Genomic DNA, 23,390 nt, shown 5'->3' with positions numbered 1-23,390 from the left:
TTCTTTTTTTCTGGTGGGTTTTTGGTTTTATTTTTTCATTTATTGAGTATTCTGGCAGGCAGAAGTGAACTATTTGTGAACTACTGTAGCTACTGTCAGCCTTGCTAAAAGCAGTTAGAAGCAAAAATTTCAGAAGATAGTCTCATCATGCTGCTGCTTTGCAAAACCAATACGAAGTACAGAAGCAATATGGGGGGGAGGTAAAATGAGCTCAAACTCTGTGCTGTTGGATGTCAAGTAAGAAAGGTTTTAAAAACTCTTTGCCAGTAAGTAGTCCACACATGCTTTGTTTCTCTGATAAACCTCATTATCACTTTTTATGGCATGCAACATGTTATAAAATAGTTTATATCATTACCTTTAGACTACTGCATGTTTTATGGCTGGCTGTGATTAGATAAAGCAAGGTGGCATGGAAAAAGAGAGGTGAAAGAAACTGACTGGATATGAAGGTCAGCAAAATTTAGCTTTGTCTTTCACACAAGTGGGCCAGAAGTGTCTTATGACACAAGGGAGGTATAGGGTATAGCGATGGTGATGATGCTATCAAGTGCCTACACAAACATTATTACTAGGAAGAGAGAATATCAAGAAAGTATGTTTCTCAGGAGATTTGTGAAGATACAAAAAACCAGACAGGACAAAGCTGTCTGCTACCAGGCTACAAAGAAAACTGTTGCACAAATTTATGGGAACTGTTGAGGAAAATCAGTGCAGAGACTGAGATAAAATCTGTGAAGTAAGTAGTGGTAAGATGTGAAAGAAGTGTCAGATGGATAAGCATTTGAGAGCTCAGTTTTCAAATCAGTTGAATAAGGTATAGATGGCATTCTTACATGCTGGCATTTCAGATTTGACAGCCAAGCTGCACTGAGCAGGAGTCAGTAATTAGCATTGCAGAAAGAAAGCAAACAAGCACTGAGCCAGATGCAAGAGCCGGCTGGACTCTCCTCAGAAGTGAAAGTTTAGCACAGCAAGTATGTGAGAAGAGATTTGTAACCTACACACAAGTATCTACATGTTTTATGGACAATTCCCTAAAATGAAATATCAAAGTGATATGAATGAAATCAAATATCTCGTGAAATGTTGACATCTGATATTACTGTAGCCTGCCAGCCAAAGGCTACCTTGGGTTTAGTCTGCATGCCCAGTCATATTTCATTCACACTTTACATTAAAGTTCCGCTTAACGTGAGTTTTAAGTAGATTAGTTGGTGGTTAATAAGACACACTGAACAAATAGCAGCATGTACATTATTATAAGCATATCCACAGAAGGTGTTAGTGATGATTACAAACAATCTAGTATGATGCTCAGAGTGAACACATAATTGCTTAACCAAGTTTCCACAGCTTACTTAATATGAAGCATGACTACAGTTTGATATCCCAGTTGCAAGCCTGCTATGAGCTGCCTGGGCAAACTTCTGTGGCTTTTCTTTCTCTTTGGAGATGGCTGCTGTTACTTTTGGCTTATGATAACCAATAAAACCAATCTCTCTGTTCCACTGCCAATGCCACACGAATGACTGAGGATCAGATTTAACACAAGAGTCTATCAGCCTTCTTTAGAGGTAAATGAACAACATCAGTCCTATTTTGTGCATGATAGTTCTTCACTGAACTAGCCCAAGAAAATGCCAGACTGTAATAATAGTGATCTGATTGGAAATAAGGAATCTTGCTCGCACTGAGATTTAGTTTAACGTATTGTTTTCAGGTGCCTGTGAAATGAACTGTGGTAAGGACCTTCTCTGACTTGTCATTTAACTCTAAATTGAAGTGTAACAGTTCAGCTGGTGCTGGATAGACACAGAAGTTCTACACAATCTAAGAGAGAAGCATGTTAGCTCAGAAATGAAAGAAATGTTATCATTTTAAATGAAAATCTCTAGTTTTAGATGATATCAAACAGATCTTAACTGAATGGATGCCATTAAACAGATGGTCATTGCCATTGTTATCTCTGGGGTTATCTTTGTTTTCTAATTGGAAATGAAAGAGGACTTTGGAACCTGACTTTATCCACCAGTGATTCTTAGTAACAGCACTTCTCATGGGAGCTGGGAGGCACTCACCTTGGATTTTTTGAATATGAATGACCATAAGAACAGGATTCCAATACAAAAAGAGAAAGGATAGTAATTGATTACTTTGAGGGAAGTTGCCTTTGTTGGGTGACAAGTACAAAATGAATCTGGGACAGTTGCTTTACCATGCATGCTTACTTCTTTGGAGATCTTAATTGGCTGATGCCTCGACAGTGTGTGTAAAAGTTTCTTCCTCCAGAAACTGTTTGCAACATGTACTTTTATCCTTAATCCACAGAGCTTCCGTAGTGTGAGATGCAGATAAAAGGTGTTCCCTCAAGACTACTCTGTGTTCTTTGCTCAGGTAAGTATGTGGATTCTGGGCTGCTTGGGTTCATCTTCCAGTTTGGTTGGGGATCCTTCTGCCAAGCTTAAGTCAGGCTTGTGCCACTTGAGCTGAAGGAATTTTTCCATCAAATCAGCTTCCACGTTGAAGACCAAGGCCAGCCAGGCCAAGCCAAAAACAATCCAAATTGCAGTTAGACTTCTGTAGAATGGGATGTAGTGCTTGTTGGGGTTTGTGCCTGAAAAATCCAGGAAACCTCACGTATTAATCTTGACTGCTTTGGTCTGATAGACAACACACACAGTCATAACCTCCCCTTCCCCACACAAATAAGCTTAACAAGTTTGTGTAATTTAGGGGCATTATTAGTATTTTTCCTCTTGTTCCAAATCTTAGGTTTAGCTTTGAAAAGTTGGCATAAAATCTCTGGAGCAAAGGGTATATAATAAAAAGAGAAAAATCTAAAATTAATTAGGACAGAACAAAGCTGAGTGTTTCCAACTGCTGACAAGGAAAAAACGATGCTAGAAATCTACTTCTGAATCTACATTAGCCAAATTTTATTCAAGCAACCCACATGAGATCTCATTTGATTTTAAAATATTTGGTTTTCTACCACAGTGATATACTCATTACTTTTTGTATTATGACATACTTCATTTGCTAGCATTCAAAATCATTTGAAGTATACTTTTTGGAAAGTGCAGCCATTTTAAGTGCTTATGGAAATCTTAACCCCTGGTTTGGTATTTACAGAAAATGGTTAATCTGTGCAGCTGATGTGGATGCAGGACAGCACCACAGCCATCCATTTAGTGCATGGAAAGATACCTCATGTGTTTCTATTGCTAAGTTTCAGCCTAGATCTTTGAAGACTACATACTCTCACAAGGGTTCATTTATTTCCACAGCTCTCTAGGGGTTGTTTGTAATATTCTTCCCACTGTCAGTAGGACTGAGAGTTTCATATTTTACTGGTTTTTGTATTGGGAATGGTAGGCACTTGCTGAAACAAATAACTGTTAGGAGAGGATGTCTCAAAGACGTCAGAGGTTTCACTGATATTCCAGTTGTCACCTATGGATCACATTCATTCCAATTTGGGTATAGTCACTGTTGAATGAGTATTCAGTGTCATACATCAAATGAATATGGTGACTTTCAGCTTAGCTGCTTAAGAGAAAAAATGCCCATGTCACGTATTACCTCATTATTATCAGCACTCTCTCTCTCTCATACCATATTTGCAGGGGAATAGTTATCTATGCTCTCTGTACTTAGGCTTTCGCTAGAATACCTAATATCAACAAAGTTCCTCCCACTGAGGTGACAATGTGGGCAAAAAGATAAAATTACCACGTGTATCCTCATTATTACCTACTACATAGTCCCCAAATCCAATGGTGCTTAGGGTGATGAAAGTGAAGTAAAAGCCTTCTCCATAGCTCCAGCCTTCTACATAACTGAAAACCAGTGGTGGGAACACTAGAAAAAGCAAAGTCCCTGCAGTCAGGAAGACAGCCACGGCCAGTCTCTGAACCACCTGAAAGATAAAGTGAAGATATCAGCTAAACAGCAGTGATCATCTGTCTAGTGGAAATTACTGTGTCTGTTTTGCTCTTAAAGCATAAACCTACTCCTGCTGGGAGCTGTATCCAAAAAGAGAAGGATAAACCAATGCTTCTGTGAACTACAGGCTGACCTTGCTGTTTATCCTTCACACAGATATCGTACCCAATCATGAATTAAAAAAGTATGTATCTCAAAAATGGGAAAAAGAAAGATGTTTTAAAGCTTTTTGCAATGAGTTTTGAAGTGTGCTCGAGTCATATTTTCAAAATTACTATAGCAACCATAGGAGTGAAATGTTCACTTTACTTTTTCAATTTAAATGGAGATGCTCTTGTAATCACTTGGATCCAGTATTTCAGGAATAGCACCAAGCTCATGATACAAAGATTGGCAAGAACAAATTAGGATTCTCTTTGCTGTGACTGCTTCCAAAGATTTATAAAGTGGCTTGCAAGAGCTCAGCCAAAAATATGTTTGGATGAAATTTGAATGAAGTCAGTTTGCCTGCTTTTATTTTAAACTTAGAAGCATTCAGAGCAGGGCTGTTTTCTGTCAGCAGAGTAGATCTGTGTCTCTCATTACAAACGCCTGTCTTTTGGGAGATGTTAAGGCCTGCTAAGTTACAACATATGTGGCTGCAGCAGATAGATACACGGAATGGTCTGTGGATGGGTCATGGACAGGGGAATGGCTCAGTGGTTTTATCTAAGGAGTGAGGACCAGGAACTCCTGGGTTACCAGGGGACACAGTCATGGCTCTGGTGAACTTTTGATTAGTGCTGCACAGTCTGATGGAAACTCATGGCAATCGTTTAACTTCATTCGGGAAGCATTTTGAGAATTACTTATCAACATGTTGTAGTTGATTTCTGTTCTCATTTAGCTTATTCCAGAAGTGTAATTGCACTCAATTAGATAACGAAGATTGCATAAACCTCTGAAATTCACAATGCTACATACTGTCCTGGCTTTTAAGAACTTTCTAGTAGCAACATACAAGGTAGAGGAGAGTAAGTCAGGAATGAAGAATTGATTTTAATTGATTTCTGAAAGCACAATTAAATTGTGTTTATAAGGAGGTGAAATGGTTTCCTGGTAGCAGCTCTTCAGAGTGAAGAAGCAGATAAAGCTCCAAAGCTTCATCTGGTCATAGGAGTTCTGTCAAAAATTGAGTGATAACTAAAGTTTTGAAAAAGAAAAAAATCACATCCCTGAATTGCAGTGAAAATCTCAGGAAAGATCCAGATATACAAACATTCCACTTGTGGTGGAAGAGCTACATGTATCTGAGGAACAGGCATAGATAAGGCAGTTAAGAAACGTTTTGCTTATATAAATTAACTGCATTTGATGATACCTATATATCTTCATCAGAAAATCTTTCCCTGTGTAGGTAAAGAATGCAGTAATTCAGTGACATATACAAATGAGAAAGAGGAAAAAAAGACACATGAGACAAATCTTAAATGTTTCAAAATATCTAACATACCTAATCTCCCTTTTCAGTATCTAAAGGGGTCAACACGTTGAACCTTCTACTCAGAAATGTGCACTAACTTTGTTACAAATGGCCTTCACATATTTCATATTATCAGTGTTTCCCGTATTCCAATACATCTGGTCTAATTCAGTGACTCACTAACAAACTGTAACTACAGAGAAGGATGGCTTATTTACATTAAAAAAAAAAAAAGAAGAAGGAAAAAAAAAAAAGGAAGGAAGTACTAAATTACTGGCACAATCAGGGAAGGTAATTCAAGCCAGATTAGCAGGCCAATAAAAATAAGTTGTCTTTGCACAATGTAGACCTAGATTCTGGGTTAGCATAGGCTAGATAATAAGATAATAAGCATAGGCTAGATAATAAGAGCTTAATTCAGCAATGTGTGCATATGAATACGCTCTGCTAAAGTCACCAGAACTTAAAGACCCTGCTGAAAATTGAAGCTATGCTTGCTTAACAGTTTTGCTGAATCAGCGTTTAAAAATGCAAATCTGGAGTTCCTCAGGAAAAAGCAAATTACTATAAAGCTATCATAGATAAATATAGCATATCAATTTTCTGATATAGAGGTCAATGTTTACATCAAAAAGATGCAAACACACTCAAGGAAATCCAAACTAGCAGCTGCACTACCTCTCTGAGAAAATAGTTTCTATTAGTGGGGAAGAAATGTTAGATTCATGCTGTACCTGGTCATGGCCTGGCTGTTGCACCCATCTTTCCAGAGTAATCAAACGAGCATTGAGGCCTTTCCCCAACTGGTTAAGGAAGGCCAAGTTGAGCGGCACTCCAAGTAAGGCATAAAACACACAGAAGATCTGTCCTGCCACTGTGCTGGGGGACCGGTTACCATAGCCTGGAACAGAAGAAAAAAGAGCTACAAGAAAAGGTTTCATAGTTGGTCTGCAGGCCATTATTTCTCGGTCTTGGAAGCTCACTTTCATTAAGCTTCAAGGACACATAGGCCTGTGATTTTGCACAATGAATTCTGCCTACATATTGCTATAGCTTATGATAGAGCCCTGCACATTCACTACTGCTAAGAGAACATTTAATGTGGAAAACGCCATTCTGAACAAATGCCATGATTTCCCATAAGTCTGATTTGGTAGTGAATGCAACTGAGTACTTCAAAGCGACCTCAGAATTTGCTGTGCATGTACACAGTCATATCACATATACCAAAGAGGCACTTGGCCATTTTTGCAGGTTTGATATGATGAAAACACAAGAATAGGTACTGTCTGAAACACTTAAGAAAATATAACCTGCAGGAGTCAAGATTGTCTTGTAGGTGTATTCTGTACACTCATTTTATTTTTCTCAGGGATTTGCAGGATAGCTGGAGGAAACCCCAATTTATAAGGAAAGAGAGTACCTCACCTATAGTAGTGACAACAGCTCCTGCAAAAAAGAAAGAATTGCTGAAGTCCCAGTTACTGGGATTCGTAGAGTTTTGTTCTGGGTTGACTCCTTTTTCCCATGCTTCCATGAGGACCTGAGGCAGAAGAGGTCAAGGGAGCAAAGATGAGCCACATATTACACATCAACAAAAAAAAAAAAATGTCAGAAAAAAACACAGCAGATAAGTAGATATTACTTTTCATCTTGAGCAAGCAGAGCAGTAAATAGTGCAGATAACAGGGCAGAGCTTAAGTAAAATGACCCGAGAGAGGTCTTATGCTGATGTGGCAAAACTCTGAAATAGAGCTGGTCAGGAACTTGAACTCTTATCACCAGAGAACTGGCCACTGAAGTAGAATCAGTTCCACAACTACTTGAAGACTAAGGGGAGAGGAATGAAGGGAGTCCCTGGGGGTCATCAAACTTGGAAGATAAAGTGAAGTTATGCCTTAAAAAATACATATAGCTCCTTTCCTTCCCTGGTGTAGTCATTTTATTCCAAATTTAAATTTGGGCATGTGTAAATGTGTGTTTGTTCCGGTGGTGAAGGCTATGAGGAGCGTTCTCGTTTCATCTTTGTCCATGTAAATACTAGTGAGGATGAATTATTCTATTTGGCTATGAGTTCCCAGTAATTTTTAATCAATATCAAGATTCTTGTGGTCTAGAGATTTACTGTTTCAGATAACTCTTAACAGGTGATCAAACTGCTATGTGCAAAAGAGATCTAGCTCCTGATTGTATATCAAACATCTTATTAGCTGCCTTAATGACTAATGTGTTTCTTTGTTCTCCCTGAGGATTTCTCTGAATGAAACAGGTTGCCATCTGGACAGGGGCTGGAATTTCAAGAACCTCTTTTTTTCTCAGATGTCACTTTTAAAGTCCACATCACAAACTTCATAACTTTGCCAAATGTCTCACCACAGCATGAACACTCACTTTTTAGGCTGGAACCTGTCATGATGGACAGGTCTCATTCACCATACAGTTAAAATGTACAGTTAAATGATTGCTCCCCTGCATTAGTTAGAGATGTAATCTGGTGGAATTCAATTCCATACTATTAGTAAGAGCTGGACAACCTTCCTAAGAGGAATTATAAACGACAGTGAGAGGGCACCTCCACATTCACCCTGAAGGTTAAGTGCTGAATACACTAAGGCTTGGTGCACTGTGTATGATAATTTGGTGCCCTCATCTGGTTTTGTCTGGAACAGCTGACAAGTGAAATGATTCAGCTGAGATGCAGCAAAATGCGATAGTCTGAGTGGCCTGGCAGGGCTAAGGAAAGCTCCACTGGAGGAAAGAGAATCTGGACGTCTGTGAATCCTGCCTAAGGTTTCTAGAGTACCAGAGATTTAACTAAGCCTTTTAATTCTATAAAGTATCCAAGTGTGGTTTAGAGTAAGATTCAGAGTCTTCCTCTTTAGTGTCATTACCACAGAGGGAAGGGAAGGACAGGTAACACTGATGTAGTTGGAAAGAAACAGGCATGTTTTCAGGCATGCAAGTTCTTGAAAACTCTAGTCCTTTTTTGGACAAAGCCAAATATTCCATAAGAATATTATCATTGCCCTTGTAGACAAAGTTCGGATGCCTTCTGATCCCCTTTTGACTGGAAGTTCACTGTTTCCTCAAATCCATTTATTCTTCATGAAGAAAGTGATAATTCAAGGATTTTTTGCCCAATTCTTATAATACTAGAATAAGAGAATTTGCCCATAATAATACCAAGTAAAGGCTTGCAATTCATCTCCAGCCTGTTTTGAGGAATAGATTAAAATGTAATTGACGATGCTATTAATTGACAACTCATATTGAATATGAGCTAAGAGCTCTTTCGCACTTATTGTAAATGAGAAATTACACAGCTTCTGGTGGATGCATTCACGGGCAATAGACAATCTCAGGTAGAAAGAAAAGGCAGAATTTGCACAGGTTTGGGTTGAAATACCTTAGAAGGACAACCTACTTTTTGTGAGTTTTTTTCTACCCATGCAAAATTCCCTGCAATAATTAATGAGGGGGCTACAAACCATGAAATTATTTTAAGGTAGCATGAAGGTTCATCAGCAGTTTTTGTTTTTTGGGTGTTCATGAATATGTTAAAATAAAAGGATACATGAAAGGGCTTGAGAAAGCATTGTCTTTCTGCTGGACAGTTAGTCCTCTAACATTGTGGAACAATGCATATTCGCCAAAATAGTATCACTGCTTCTAGCAAAAATAATGTTTGAGCCAAAATAATGGAAGCCTGTTCCTCTTACCTGTATGAACTGCTCCAGGGCTTGCCTGTCCAAGCATGTGTAGTTCTGCAGGAACTGGAGCTTCTCCAGGTGGAACTGGTTCCGAGAGTGGGTTTCTGCCTGCTTCTCCAGCAACTGGAACACCATAGCACCCAGGAGGAGGTAAAAGAGATACCCTAGCACCAGCAGTGGAGTCCAGCTGATCTGCCAGTTGGGTGCTGTGAGGAAGGGCATGCTGCTGCTGCCAGTCCCTGCTCAGTACTTACTAGTTTACGCTCACAGGATATGTACTACCCTGGCCACCCAGAAATCATTCACCAATGTTCCCAGCTACTGTGCTGGAGATCTTTTTAACAGAAAATATGGTTAACCATATTTTCTGCCCATAAAAATGAGACTTACAACAGGCAATTTTTACCCTTCCTCATTTTTTCTCTATCCAGAATAGAGAATATTTATGACTTAATAAGTACGTAAATCATAGTATCTTCCTCTTATGAAAACAATTTTATCCAAAGATCTCAGTCAAACAAATGAAGCTGGACACAAGCCTTCTATGACAGGTACTGTCTTCCAGGCTGGGAAGCTGAAATAAAACTGGCTTAATGACTTACCCATTAAATGATATGAATGTAGAGCCATGAAAAGACTCTGAGAGTACTGACAAATAAAGCCTTATTCTAAACACTAGACTTCTGTACAAGAAAACACTATAAACTCTCTGGTTACAACAGAATCTCCAGAACTAAGAACACCATGAAGCTGAATAAATGGAACATTCAATTGCAGCCGTCTGTACCACACAAACGTTGATGGTAGCAGAGAAAGTAGGGTGATGAAGTTCATAAACATTCTGAATTCAGCCTGGTCACAGAACAGTTTCTCTTTCTTTTTTTACCCTAAAAAGATCAGCCCTCTTACTGCCTTGTCTGATAGTCCTGAAGTCTTTGTCAGATTCCATACTTGAACACCTCTTAGTCCATGGAGTTAGGAAAGGAACCACTCATGCTTGCTGCTTTCAGTCTCTGTATTTCTCATTTTTATCCACATATGAAATGGGGGAGGGGGCTCAGGTTAATCATTAGCTAAAAAAGTATTGCAGGCTCACTCATGGGAGCTTTAATGATTGTCATGCTCTGAAAATTAGCTGGGCTAGCATATTTTTTGTAGGAAGATCTTAAAGCTAGAGTCATCCATGCCAAACTGCTTCTGAAAGAAAACACACACACATACACTCACGATGAGAAGGCCATGTGGCTAGGACTGCAATTCTGTAAAGCTCCCTTCCCATTAAAATGTTCTGAATGCAGATATCCTTCCTTTGTGATCAAGATTGTTTTTTACCTGCCTTTGAGCAAGACATAATGCTCAGAGAAAACAACTGAAAAGAATATTTCCCTTCTTATCTTCTGGGAAATCCCCTGCAGCATCCATCTGACCTGAGTTTCTAGCCACATCCCACCCAGAAGAGAAAGACTGATTGTCAGCAGAAGGCCTCTTGTCACTCTGGACAGCGAAGGGTATGTTGGACAACTCCCAGAAGATCTTTTAATTTGTTCAGGACCATTCTATTGCTGAGGCTAGAGAACAGAAAGAAGTTAGAATAGATGTACAATACACAAGGACTCAAACCTTGGTGCTTTGCATGGTTTTTCTTAGATGAAATGAAATGTAGTAACTAGAAGCTACAGGGGCATTGATATGTACCAACATTATGAACCAAACTGCTTTGAAGTAACAGAGATGTCAAATCTATCTATTACTCGTGGAAGACCTTCTCATAGTTGGTACTTAGGGTGACTGAAAATGACTTTAGGAGTATCCAGCAAGAACTATATGCTGTCTTCCATAAATAAAAGATACAATTTGTTGTTCCATTCCTTGAGAAATATTAAGGGTAGATGAGCTTGAGATATTGCACAACAGCCTGTAATACTGGCAGGGCTCTCTGTGGAGAGAGCCAAATACTTGCTGTGTTTGTAAGACCAACTCCTACCAGTCCAAGAGAATGCCTTCTGATTTTCTGTAATGGATGCAAATGTATGCACATAGCTGGTCTAAGACAGATTCCCACAATTGAAGTATATTTCTAAAGGTCCTAAACTATTAAGTTATTAATGAACAAATAAAGCACTGAATCTTCTCTATGTCCCCTTCTGCTCTTTCTGTTCAGTTCAACAAGGCATTCTAGCTGAGGCATTTAGCCAGAAATATTGTGCCTTAAGGAAAAAGTGTCAATTTAGACTTAAATTAAGGATTCTATTTTTCTGAAGGTTTTGAAAATGGAGACACTAAAATTGTCAGGTTGTGCTTACTTCTATACTTCAGGTATTCCTAGTTAAAGTACTGTAATGTTAGCAATATATCCTGTTTGTTTGGCTGAGTGAAATGATTTCTAAATGCCTTTCAGAGGTGTTATCATCTTTACAATGACTATTAATTGAAAAGCAATTAAAAAAAAAAAAAAAGCAACCAAAATCAATTAATGGGAAATAAAAAGCTGAAGAGAACTTTGGGAGACACATGGAATATGATAAGGTATTGCCAGTATGCCAAAATAACAATGCTAGCAGGTCGGTCCCTTTTAATGACAGAATGACAAAACTCAGTGTCTGATCTACCTTCTTTTATTGTTTTTTTTTTTTTAATGTTCTTCTGATTATGAAAACAAATAAAACCTGAGTTCACAAAATTTAGAAATAAAAAATCCCGAAGGAAAAACACTACTCTGAAGAGTAGCTAAACTTGGAAACTGTTACTCCAAGGCTCTATAGTTCCTGCCAACATCAAAACAAGAGTGCATTTAGTTTCAAATCTAAGGAGTGAATTCTCATAAATATTTTGTATATATAAAAACTATATATTATATTCAAATATATATTCAAATATATATGAATTATGTATTTTGAATACAGATCTGAAGGTGACCTCTAAGATTATTCCTTGAGTTATGATCTCATCCCTCAGCCCTGATGTGATATAGGACTGATCTAGTAGATTTTTCTCCAGAAAAAATCTGAGCCACCTGGAAAGAACCAAAATGACACCCTGGTCTGCAATCAAGGTCATGAATCACCTTATGTGGATTACATGTAGCAAATCAAAGGATTCAGGATTCTCCAGTTACTTCAGCTATTGTTACAGTCCCTAAAAGTTCCTAAACACGAACAGATAATGAATATAAATGTACCCAAAAGAGCTCACTTGGCTTCAAAGGCTAGAAAATATACCGTTGTGATAAGGAGAATAATTTTTTCAGACACAAACAAACTGTTTCCAAAGTAAGTAATTCAGTGGTTTAAAGATACCTTGGTTGATCCTGTTGTCCTCAAACTTCTGATGAAGGATGAATTTCAGGACTGTTTCTTCTGCAAGAAACTTCACTGAACAGAACTAGGTGACACATTGGATGCAAAAATCCAGGGACTTACTTCTTCTTCAGGTTATGCACTATAGCCTGAACAACTTGTATATGGAAATACTGAATTGTTTTGAATTTGCCTTGCTCCTTAGGACAGAGTTAAGGAAATTATAAATATGGACAGCAGAAACTGAGTGCATTTCATCGGGCAAGGCACTGCCATTTGGCAAGTTTCTACTGCTCATTTTGCTCTCACTCCAGATTTAAGACAGTAATTTTGATTTACTGCTTTACACTCACATAGGTGAAAGCATGGAACGTTTTCATTTTCAGATAAAGGTTGCGTTATTGGTAAGCAAACATTACAGGAAGCAAAACAGAAAAAAATATTAGGAGAAGATATATTGATTTGTTGGCCCATGACGTTGGCATTAGAGCAGCAGAGGTTGAACCTTCCCACTAATATTCCATTACATATTGTTGCTGTGTGACAGATGGCAGCAAAGAAGCAGTCTGACACAATGGCATCTGTTACAGAAGTGTGTATGAAGCAAAGGTGTGTCAATGAATTCCTCCACATGGAAAAAATGGCACCCGCTGACATTCATCAATGCTTACTGAACATTTCTGGACACCAAACAGTGGATGTGAGCACAGTGAGGTGACTGGTGGTGTGTTACATATGAAATAATTTTGGAAATTTTGAATTGTAGAGGTTATTTCCATTAAAAAATAATATTCATATCCACATTTTAATACAATATTTAATACATATTTTAATACAATATGGTACAATATCCATATTTTAATAATCAGGTATTAAAATGAAAATATTGGGTACAATTAAAATCAGCAAAAGATCTCAAATTATTTTTGTAACATTTTTTAACCCAGAAAACTTTTTTTCAGACATCTCTAAATGCCAAATAGATGTAATTTGTAATGCCATATGCAAATCCACGCAAATTAAACCAGTTGATTTCACCTGATTTCTTTGCAAGCTTCCAGTATATACATACCAAAGGAGGTAAAAAAAACAACATTCAATCAGTAGAAATATGTATTCCCCAGATTAAAGATGTAGAAGAACATTAATACATTAAATAAATTTAACCTCTACAAAACTGACAATAAATTCCCCATAAACAAATATATTTGGCAAAATCCTGATTATTTGTTTTAGTTTTGCTTAGTTTTAATGCAAGATGCTGAAACCAAACACAAATATTCAAATATAATCCCCTGAAGAAGTAGATTTTTGCTGTCAAATACAAGTCACTTTTATATCATTGTATTTAAATCTGTACATTCCAAAGATGCCGTTTCTTCTCAGAAGAGGAAGGTAAAGAAGAAAGATCATTAACAGATTCTAAAAGGAAATAGTGGATAGTGGACTGCCACAAGAACTTCATTTGTTTCCCAGACCTGAAAGGAGATAAAAAATTTACTAGGCTGTGTTTTAGAATATTGAAAAAATTATTTCACTACAGAAAAGAGAGGAAAAATTAGATACTTTAAAACTTTTAAGATGAAAAAAAATTAGTTTTCTGTATTTTCATTTATTTTCTGTAGGATTGAAGACGGCAACAAAAGTGCATGTTTGCAGAGTACTTTGTAAAAGATTTTCAACTTAGTTGTTAACAGTTCTTTGACATCTCATCAGTACCCTGTGGATATATTCGCTTTAATTCATCTCTGGTTAAAAAACAAACAGTAACAACCTACTAGAACTGAGCAAATCTTTTCTGAGATCTCTCATTATTTCACCCATGTTACTGTCACTAAGGATATCAAGCATTCCTGTGCTTTCTGTTTATGATACACATTTTCCATTCTATTGGCTTTGGCACACTTTTATATTTTCTTATTTCATTTTTTTCCAGCTAATGTAAAGTGGGGCCCTCAATTTGCTTCTAAGATACTGATACAACAGTTTGAAAGACTCAGGATTAATAAAGGCAACAACAAAGGAAAGAGAAGTATGTTGAGATTTTTTAGACCTATCAGATTTTGGTTTGGCTGAACCTATGCTTTCTCATGTTGTTTCCTGCATGGCACTTTATATGTAATAATCATTCCAGGAGTACATACAATTGCATGTTAATGAAGAAATGCTTACTGAACTTCTCAATTGAAGAGAGCTGGGGGGGGAGACAAAAGAGCACTGGCACATAGCTTACACATGAAGCTGTGATGCAACGTAATGGCTTTGGCAGGCGTTTTCTCTGTTTCATCTAGTGGAAGTTTGAGATTTATTGACAGAAAGTTCAGTGTGAGATTGATTATACCTTTTTTTATTCCTGAAGTATTTACTTCTTCTTCTACCCTTTCTATTTATCTGTACTTGATCTTTATAAACTATTCTTTATAGAAATTCCTTCCAGTTCTCATTTGCTTTCAAGGTAACTGTTATTGGAAATTCTTTCTAGTCGATGATGCACAATCCTACAACATTTACTGTGCTTCTTTTAGTTTAGAAACAAATCAAAGAAGAGTGAAGTGACGGATAGAAAAAATAACTGAGGCAAATATGCATTGAAACAAGCTCAGAAGCTTGCTTGCAATGAAGTGAGAAGTCTGGTGGTGAAATACAGCTCATGTTGAAACCTTCAGCACTTTGAATTTCATGCAAGATTAGAAGAGAAAGTGGTAAGCAGTCTGAAACCTAGGGGACTCTACCCAGTTCTGTCCTTTATTGCATTTCTTGTGCAATGCTGTACATGAAAAGGAGAACACACATCACTATCACAGATAGGAGCAGTTGAAGCACTGCCTCAGTCTATTTTCTTCCAGTTAGAAAAGCTACCACAGCATCTCATAAATGTCATCATGTACTACTATTGTGCTGAAGGGCAAAGCATTTCCTTAGCAGTCCTGGTCTCATTATCTTGATAAAGCAGAATAAACTTTTTTTCATCAAAGTTTCCTGCTATCAGTGGTCCCATCCTTCAGATGTGGGAGATTTTCCCTCTATTTGCAAGGAACCAAGGAAGTGAAGTACGCTTTCATCTGCCAGAGTAACTCCAATCCTTTTCACAGCTTGTTGCTTGTTGTCTCCTACCTATGACACATCAAGTCCCATGTGTTTTCAATATGAAGGCCATAGTTATGAAGCCTCTTTACTCTTTTCTGCTTGCATAGTGACTTGTTGAGTCAATCAGTCCTGTGCTGACATCATGATCAGAATAAGCACTGCAAATGTTACCCTGCTCTTTGTCAGTTATTTCAGGCTGTTGATGGGGATGCAGTCCATCTTGTCTAACTGAACTTCTACAGGATTGTAAAAGTTTTGACTGTCTGCAAGTATACTTTTCATAACTTTAAGCCTGACAGTTGGTGAAGTTGATAATACCTTGTCCCTTCTGAAACTGATGTATAATGCCAGGTAATTGACTGTGTCTGAAAAGCATGCAGGATGGAAAAGGCATTTGAGAGAGATGTTCCTGACGTGGTATGATTGGGAAACAGATGATCACAGGACAAGATGTGCTTGATAGATTACCGTACACAAAACTGATCAGATCTGGACACTCTAAAGGTCTGAAATGTTTGTTGTAAGACTTATCTCTAACCTCCCTATAGTGAGCAGCCTATAAATTCAACTTAATTTCATTTGCAGAAGAAACTTGACAACAGCTTTTCTAAATAAAGACAAAACGGAACCCAAAGCCTGAGTGTGTTGAGTTTGCTTTGGATAAATGTAAAGGGACTGTTTTTTTCAGCCACTGTATGTTTACCTGACAGTTTTCTGATAAGCAGAGTGATAACAAAACCCCACTTTGTGACAGTGCTAACACCATCTGCCAGGTACTGATAGCTTGTTGAATAATGCTGTCATCAGCACTCAAGTGCGGATGGAAAGTTATTGCTTCAGTAACCATCACTGCTTTCATTTTCTGTCTAATTGCTAGCTGCCACTAAAAACGATTATTCAAAAAAAAAAAAAAAAAAAGAAAAAAAAAAGAAAAAAGAAAAAAACCTCACAGGTTGTTTTTCTTTATCATGAGTTACTGAGTTACTCCTAAGCGACTTTGTAGTGTCACTGTTGTGTGTTTAGTGCTTTCTGCTTCCTGCCAAATTTACTTATCTACCTGGTAGAATGAACTAACTTTATTGCCTACCTATGATAGCTCTCAGTAAATGATTTGTTGACGAATACCCATAGAAAATTTTATTAGCCCTTGATGTAATGAAATGCCAACTAATGGCATACTCTATTAGATACAGCAGCCAGATTACTTGATGAAGAAGGTTGAAATGTCAACATTTGCGTAATCTTTATTTGGTGGTAATTATTACAATTAAATTTGTACCAGTTGAAAACTAGGCCAAATAGCAAACAAAGATTTGAGAAGTATTTAAATTACTGAGAAATCATGTTCAAATGCATTTTTTTTTTAAAGTATAAATTAATAGATTGTGCTGATTGCATGAACATGCATGATGGTGGTTGGGAAAAAAAGACAGCCTACATAGTTCTATACTGGAGGACTAAGCTACTAAAATAAATACTTGTGAAGAACCTCAAGTGTTTAGAATGACTGAAAACATGCCATATAAATTTTGCTAGCATCAGTTCTCACTTGTGTCACTGTGTAAGTGCAGACTACAGCTATTTAGGCCTTAAGATACTGGAGATTTTTTTATTATTATTATTTTTATTTTTTTGAGGATTTACCTTTCTTTTGTAGAATGTTCTGTCTTGCTTTAATGAAAGCTAGGATGTCAGCATCAGTCTGGCTGTCTCCAGTCAGAGGAATAGACGTACTTGAGATTGGTGAGGTCCTGAAATGAGAAAGCATGTTTGTGGACAAAAACTGAATAAAGTCATTTTTCTATTGCTTTGTTTTCTCTCCTTAAAATGGAGGGCTTTGTTCTCCAGATACATTGTTAAAAATTGCACTGTTCAGAGTAGAATTAAGCTGAGGACATCTTAATGTAGACACCTAAGAATAGCCAGTAGTAGCTTTTTAGTTTGGTGGAACTACAAGCTGAATAGTTATAAAACCTTTCACAAAGGGCTAAAAATATTTTACTGCTCAATCAAACGATTACCACCAAGTGGAAAAGCTTTGTATGGTAACTATATTAAACAAATTATGGAAATGACCATGCCATGCGCTTGTTTGCTTTTGGAAAACAAACAAACAAACAAACAAAAAACCAATAGCTATTTATTTGAACAGATCATTAATATTTTTGCCTACTGCAAGGGAATTAAGTTTTCATTTGAACACAGAAATAAACAGTCACATGATATTCATGAAATCTGCTGACAGAGGCAATTATTTTGTGCTGGTGAGTCTCCTGTGCAGATTGAGATATCGTTTCTACACAGTTAAGTCCTTAATTCACATTTGCTGTTTGGTAGACACACCAGTGGTATATAGTGGTGTAGTGCAAAAAAGTTATTCTAATCAGCTAAGGATTTGTCTCTATGTTGTTAGCCTTATGTAAAGATCAAGCATTAATGTAAAAAATCAGAAATAGAGTGATAAAAATTAAAATATGGAAGTACAAGTGGTAATGAAGGGAGAAAAAATATTTTCACATACTCTATCTTTGTCATTACTGTTATTTCTGCTGTTCTTACCATCTGTTGCAGTAAAAAGTGATTGTGCCTACCATAAAACAAGTCTGACATCCTTTTCCCTGTGCTACTAATTAAGTCCTTTGTTGCAAAATTAGTGAATAATAAAAGAAAAAAAATATAGAAATTACTGTATGAACTCAAAAAAATATTTCATATGTAACTTAAAAGGAGAACTCATAATACCATCAAAGGTTTATTCTTATTGATCTTCATGTGATTAGCAGTAATATAAAAAATTTAAAAAATACACAATATATCTCTATATTTGCTGTTCTATGTATGTTTGGAAGATGAGAGAAAAAAACCTTGCAGTTTGTTCTAACTTTTGCAGTTGAAAAGCAGTAGCTTAACCATATTTTCCTAAGGCCCTTAATAGCCAAAAGTACTGAGCACAATGAGAATGTAACCTCTGGGAGTATACTGTCTCGGCATGACATTTTGGTTGGAGAAAATGACAAGGAAATGAAAACATACGGAAAAAATGAGAAGCCATCAGAAAACACAACACAAAATAGTAGTTTCTGCTAATCTGCTAAGCTAATTTTCACAAGGCAGTACCTCATTTGAAAAAACACGGCATATAAATTTGCTAAGCCTGACAAACTCAGACTGCTGCTGTCATTTTATTTTACTCTAATAATTTATGGGAGGGAAACTGAAAATATTTCATGGTGTCACAAGAAACCTTGTCTAAAATTTTTTGCCAATCTCACAAGGTCAAAGTCACAAGAATAAAAATCTCTACCTAGAACTTGCAGTCTGTGATAGTTACACACTGATCTCTCTTTCTTTCAAATTATTTTATTTATAGTTTCAGAGTCTCTTTCTCTTGCAGAAGCAGAAACAGTCATGAAGAATCATGAGCTCATGTGGAAGAAAGCCTGAGGCCACCTCCTTCCTAGTGATAATGCAAGTACTTGTGCAAAGCTTGTGATGTTGTTAAGGAATTTTTGAGTAAAACCTGCTATTCTTTCCCTCCCCTCCCCTCCTCTTCCCTCTCCTCCCCTCCCTTCCCTTTCCCTTTTTTCTGTCTTTCTGTCTTTTTCTCTCTTTTATTTAAAAAAAAACTTAGTTTATAAAGATAGCAATAGAGGGTTATCTAGGTGTTATATTACTGGCTTGTATTTTCCTCTCATTAGCCTAGGTAGGCTTCTTACCTTATTTTTGTAGTTGGGTTACTAAAAACGATTGAATTGTTTTTCCCAGATGGATCTTCATTGGAATTGGCTCTTGTGGTCTCTGAAAAACTGGAATGGGAGAAGAAATGAAGGCAAGGATATAATCCTTGTAGAGGGAATGTTAGTACGTGCTAAGTACAAAGAAGTTATTTAAATATATATATATATATGCACACACACATAAAGAACTTGTTGTTTATGGGAAGAAGGACTGTTTTCAGTGGAAGCCATGTGATGATCCAGCTTATGTAGTGAATGTGGCTACTCAGGAATGAACAAGGAAGCTCATAAAGATTATGCTTTTAGGACTTGCCTTTTAAGCAGGGCATGTAAAGCGCTTTGACAAGCCTCATGAACAGTTTGTAGAGATATATTTAGTTCCCAAACTGACAATTATCCAAGTGAGGTTTTAGCAAATTTTTAATTATTTCTTTGGTCAGGCAAAATTAAAACAGTTAAAACAGTTGGAGATTGAATAAAATTCAGTGAAGTCTTTGGAATGTGTTTTGATGAGAACCATGCAAATGGATGTTGTGCATTCCTTTGTCTACAGATATAATTATTAAAGAATCCCATAGTGAAGAAAGCAGATTTCTGCTAGAGGATGTCTTAGGACACCCCCCTCTCTCTCTCTAGGTTTTGTGTATGATGCTGTATCGGGTGCCATTCCTGATCGCTGTTGAAAAATGGAATTACTCAGTTTTAAGATTTTTCCACTAGATGGCAGAATCGGCAAGTTCTTGCTTTTCCAACTCCGCAATACTTCGTACGATATTTCTGACAGAGAACTTGAAAAAAGAAAGAAATTTATCACTAAAATGTCAGCGTAATATGCTGTTCCAGGTTCATATTTTTGCAAAAGATATTGTTCCCTTAATGTTAATAATACTCCATACTTTATTATGGATATGTATTACAAGAACAATAAAGGATGTGTGATGATACTACCTACTATGTGGTTTAACGATATCTGGCAGCTCTAGATTGAAGTTCTGTTTTAGTATTTCCCCTCCAAAATGCCACTGATTTGACAGTTATTAAAAATGAAGTGATCTAGGAGCTTAAATTCCATTTTCTAAAAGAACTCTGTGTCTGTGCCCCGAGATACCAAGCTATCCAACTCATACAACTGTGGTTTAATAAATCACAACACATCAACTGAATCATAATGGGCATTCATGATTGCATTCTTAACCTGCAACAAATGTAAGGTGACATAACGGGATTGTTTATCATTGCCAATTTTTTTTTTGTTTTTTACTTGCCAGAATCAGAATGTGTACATATATAAATACTGTGAATCAGCTGATATAAATAATTTTATGTGCAGTAGTTCATATTTTAAATCATGCTTCTCACTGTATTTCAATGAAAACTACTCTCCAAAATTGTTTAAGTCCGCTTTTAAAAAAGTACATAGATGCAGACCAATTAAGGTGTGATAAGGAATTGACTTCTCATTTTCAAGTGGTCTCCTGGATCTTGGGCAATAGACCAAAACTGGCTTTAAAGTGATCTGAGAGAACTGAGAACCTTGAGAAGGTGATATTTAAAACAAACCAGCTTAGATTGAGTGAGGTGAAATCCCAAACCAGGAAATTATGACTGTGTTCAGTAATAAAACAGGACCTTAAACTGCAACTCTGTCTGCAAAACATTACAGCCAGACATGCTTGTTTGCAAGTTAGAGAAGCTTTGTAATGACTCGAGATGTTACTTCCATGAAAGTGGCTAACAATTAGAGTACTAATCTAACAAATGAGTTTTTCATCTTGGTAGAACACTAAGTCATATTTACGTACCTCAGAAATCATTAAAATTCCTCAATTAGAGGGATGGTCATTATGGAGATAACCTGCATCCTTTGTGTTGAAGCTATGGTTATTTTTCCATGGTTTTGCAAGACATGTTGCATCAAAAAGGGATGAATTAATGTAATTTTCTTGTACAGTGGTTAGTATTTTCAGATTCTTTAACATTTAGGGTATCCATATCTCTCTTGGTCTGTTTCCAGAAGCCAAGACCCTTCTATTTAACTTGAGTTTTAGGTGCTTTTCTATTGATGAGAAAAGGGGAAATTTTGCTAATACTGCTTTACATTTAATGGAAAGATATTATGTAATGGTAGGGGATGGGGGCAATGATCCCCCACTCTGTGTGTTAAGTCTGAAGGTCTTGGCATCTCAGGAGACTTAAGTGTTGATGTCCTTGCATGAGAACTACTTTTCTAGCTTTTTCTTAGAATCATAGAATCACAGAATCATCGAGGTTGGAAAAGACCCCTACAATCATCTAATCCAAACGTCCACCTATCACCAATATTTCCCACTAAATCATGTCTCTCAGTACAACATCTAAACACTTCTTGAACACCTCTGGAGATGGTGACTCCACCACCTCTGTGAACCGCCCATTTCAGTGTCTGACCGCACTCTTGGAGAAGAAGTATTTCCTGAAGTCTGACTTCAATCTCCCCTAGTGCAACTTGAGGCCATTCCCTCTAGTCCTATCACTAGTTACACAGGAGAAGAGGCCAACCCCCACTTTACCACAACCTCCCTTCAGGTAGTTATAGGGAGAAATAAGGTCACCCCTGAACCTCCTCTTCCCCAAACTGAACAATCCCAGTTCCCACAGCTGCTCCCCATAAGATTTGTGCTTCAGACTCCTCACAGCTTCACTGCTCTTCTCTGAACACGCTCCAGGGTCTCAGTGTCTTTCTTGTAATGAAGGGCCCAAAACTGAACACAGTGCTTGAAGTGAGAAAATACTTTTCACTAGCAAAGAGGTGAAACTAAGGACGCTAAGAAAATCTTTAAAGAGTGGTGACTCAACTTTTAGAAGCATTCAGCTCTTCCTGAGTCCAAGTGCTTGACAAAGCGAAACAAAACGATAGGTGACACGATTTAGTGTGATGATAATCCTTCTTCAAGCAAGAGGTTCATCTAGGTATCTCTAGAAGTGCCATCTAATCAATATTTTTGTAATATGTTAGTTGGCACTCCTGGCTTACAGTTTTGGATTTAGGCAGATGTATGACTTATAGAAATCCAGTCTCTCTATTCAGCAACTAAGCTCTAAGACAATTCAGGTTTTTTGGGCAGTATGTAATTTCAATTTTCATTCTGAATCTATCCAATTATTTTTCTTGAGTTGAATTGAAGAAGGCAAATTCAATTTCCTGACAGTTTCTGTAAAATTGCTATTTTTTTCTGGCGATTACAAATAGCCTGTCAACTTTAGATTTATCAATTCTTTCTTGAACTTAGTAGCAAGAGTTTTTACCCAGTGGGTGACTTGCTTTTTCTTTTTGAGCCATCTGTTGTGGAGCATATGTCTGGGTCAGGCATGGGGCAGCAGCTTGAGAGTTGTACACACTGTTGTTGCAGTGTCTCCCTTGCTGTGAGAACCCAAGAGCTGATCAGCTCCAACTAGCCCTTAAGGTGGAGAATCTGGAAAGATGATGAGCATTGTTGCATAAATGTTTGATTTGGAAGCGTGGCACTGAACAAAAAGTGGAGAATGTATGTAACATCCAAAGGCATGCAACCTTTACATTGTTAAAAACAAATCTGCTTCAGTTCTCCAGACCTTAAAAGTAGAAGGAACAGATGTTCCATTTAAAGGCAGACAAAATATACTCAGAAAGATTCAAGCTGCTTAAAATCTGAACATTTTTGTGTTTAGTTGCAAAATAAATTTGGCTTCACTTGGAAATTCCTAGATAAATTGTTCAAGTCAAATTGTTACGAACATTTGTAAAGCTTTGAAATATCATTAATCAGACATGTTATTCTCAGATTATATTTTATCATCATGTAACACTGCAGAAAATTGGCAGAAATGAAAAACAATCAAGACAGAAAACATTGCAAAAAATGTAAATGTTTCCCTTGTTTCTCATAGCTCTAGTACAGGGAATAAATTTTGTAATCCAAGGCAATCAATACTAAAACAACTGATGCTAAAAGTCTTCATAGAATGTGGAGTTGTCTGAAAACCTAAGGAAACTAAAGTGATTTCAAAGAAGCTGGGGAGACATAAAGTCTGATATTGAACATGCTGTGTGGTTTGCTGGAACAGGACAAATGAAATCCATTAAGAGGGAGTGACTGAGGTTAGGAAAGAAACAAGTAAACTGCAAAGGAAT

The 23,390-nt window shown here is 37.1% G+C and overlaps 2 protein-coding genes and 1 long non-coding RNA gene across 3 annotated transcripts in view; 1 reads left to right on the top strand and 2 right to left on the bottom strand.

Moving 5' to 3' along the window:
• Window positions 1-2,308: 2,308 nt before the first annotated feature.
• On the top strand, window positions 2,309-11,576 carry LOC109365987. Its single transcript, XR_004158862.1, has 2 exons — window positions 2,309-2,397; window positions 10,536-11,576. It is a non-coding gene; the product is annotated as an uncharacterized LOC109365987 (long non-coding RNA).
• LOC100548533 (potassium channel subfamily K member 16) lies at window positions 2,381-10,524 on the bottom strand. The gene is made up of 5 exons (XM_003203919.3): window positions 9,130-10,524; window positions 6,839-6,953; window positions 6,145-6,311; window positions 3,757-3,922; window positions 2,381-2,617 (listed from the first exon to the last, which is right to left on the bottom strand). Exons 1-5 carry the CDS (start codon window positions 9,340-9,342, stop codon window positions 2,394-2,396), a joined length of 885 nt encoding a protein of 294 aa, XP_003203967.1. The 5' UTR covers window positions 9,343-10,524; the 3' UTR covers window positions 2,381-2,393.
• Window positions 11,577-13,288: 1,712 nt separating the features above from the next.
• The window catches only part of LOC104909650 (kinesin-like protein KIF6), a 29,191-nt gene continuing 19,089 nt past the window's right edge, over window positions 13,289-23,390 (bottom strand). Inside the window, exons 5-7 of the mRNA XM_031552404.1 lie at window positions 19,220-19,309; window positions 17,148-17,254; window positions 13,289-13,894 (exon numbers count right to left, since the gene is read on the bottom strand). Of these exons, the coding sequence (XP_031408264.1) occupies window positions 13,878-13,894; window positions 17,148-17,254; window positions 19,220-19,309 (214 nt within the window). The 3' untranslated portion in view covers window positions 13,289-13,877. The remainder of the gene's footprint in view (window positions 13,895-17,147; window positions 17,255-19,219; window positions 19,310-23,390) is intronic.

The sequence above is a fragment of the Meleagris gallopavo genome, chromosome 2, assembly GCF_000146605.3.
Source record: "Meleagris gallopavo isolate NT-WF06-2002-E0010 breed Aviagen turkey brand Nicholas breeding stock chromosome 2, Turkey_5.1, whole genome shotgun sequence".
Lineage (NCBI taxonomy): Eukaryota > Metazoa > Chordata > Aves > Galliformes > Phasianidae > Meleagris > Meleagris gallopavo.
The sequence above is the reverse complement of the archived record's forward strand: the minus strand, read 5'-3'. Positions and strand labels throughout refer to the sequence as shown.

Coding starts and splice junctions, on each gene's coding strand:
- LOC100548533 (XM_003203919.3), bottom strand. CDS start 9,342: ATGCCCTTCCTCACAGCACCCAACTGGCAGATCAGCTGGACTCCACTG. Junction 3,923..6,144: donor AACAGCCAGGCCATGACCAG/GTACAGCATGAA, acceptor TTTATCTTTCAG/GTGGTTCAGAGACTGGCCGT. Junction 2,618..3,756: donor ATTTGGGGACTATGTAGTAG/GTAATAATGAGG, acceptor TGGATTTTTCAG/GCACAAACCCCAACAAGCAC.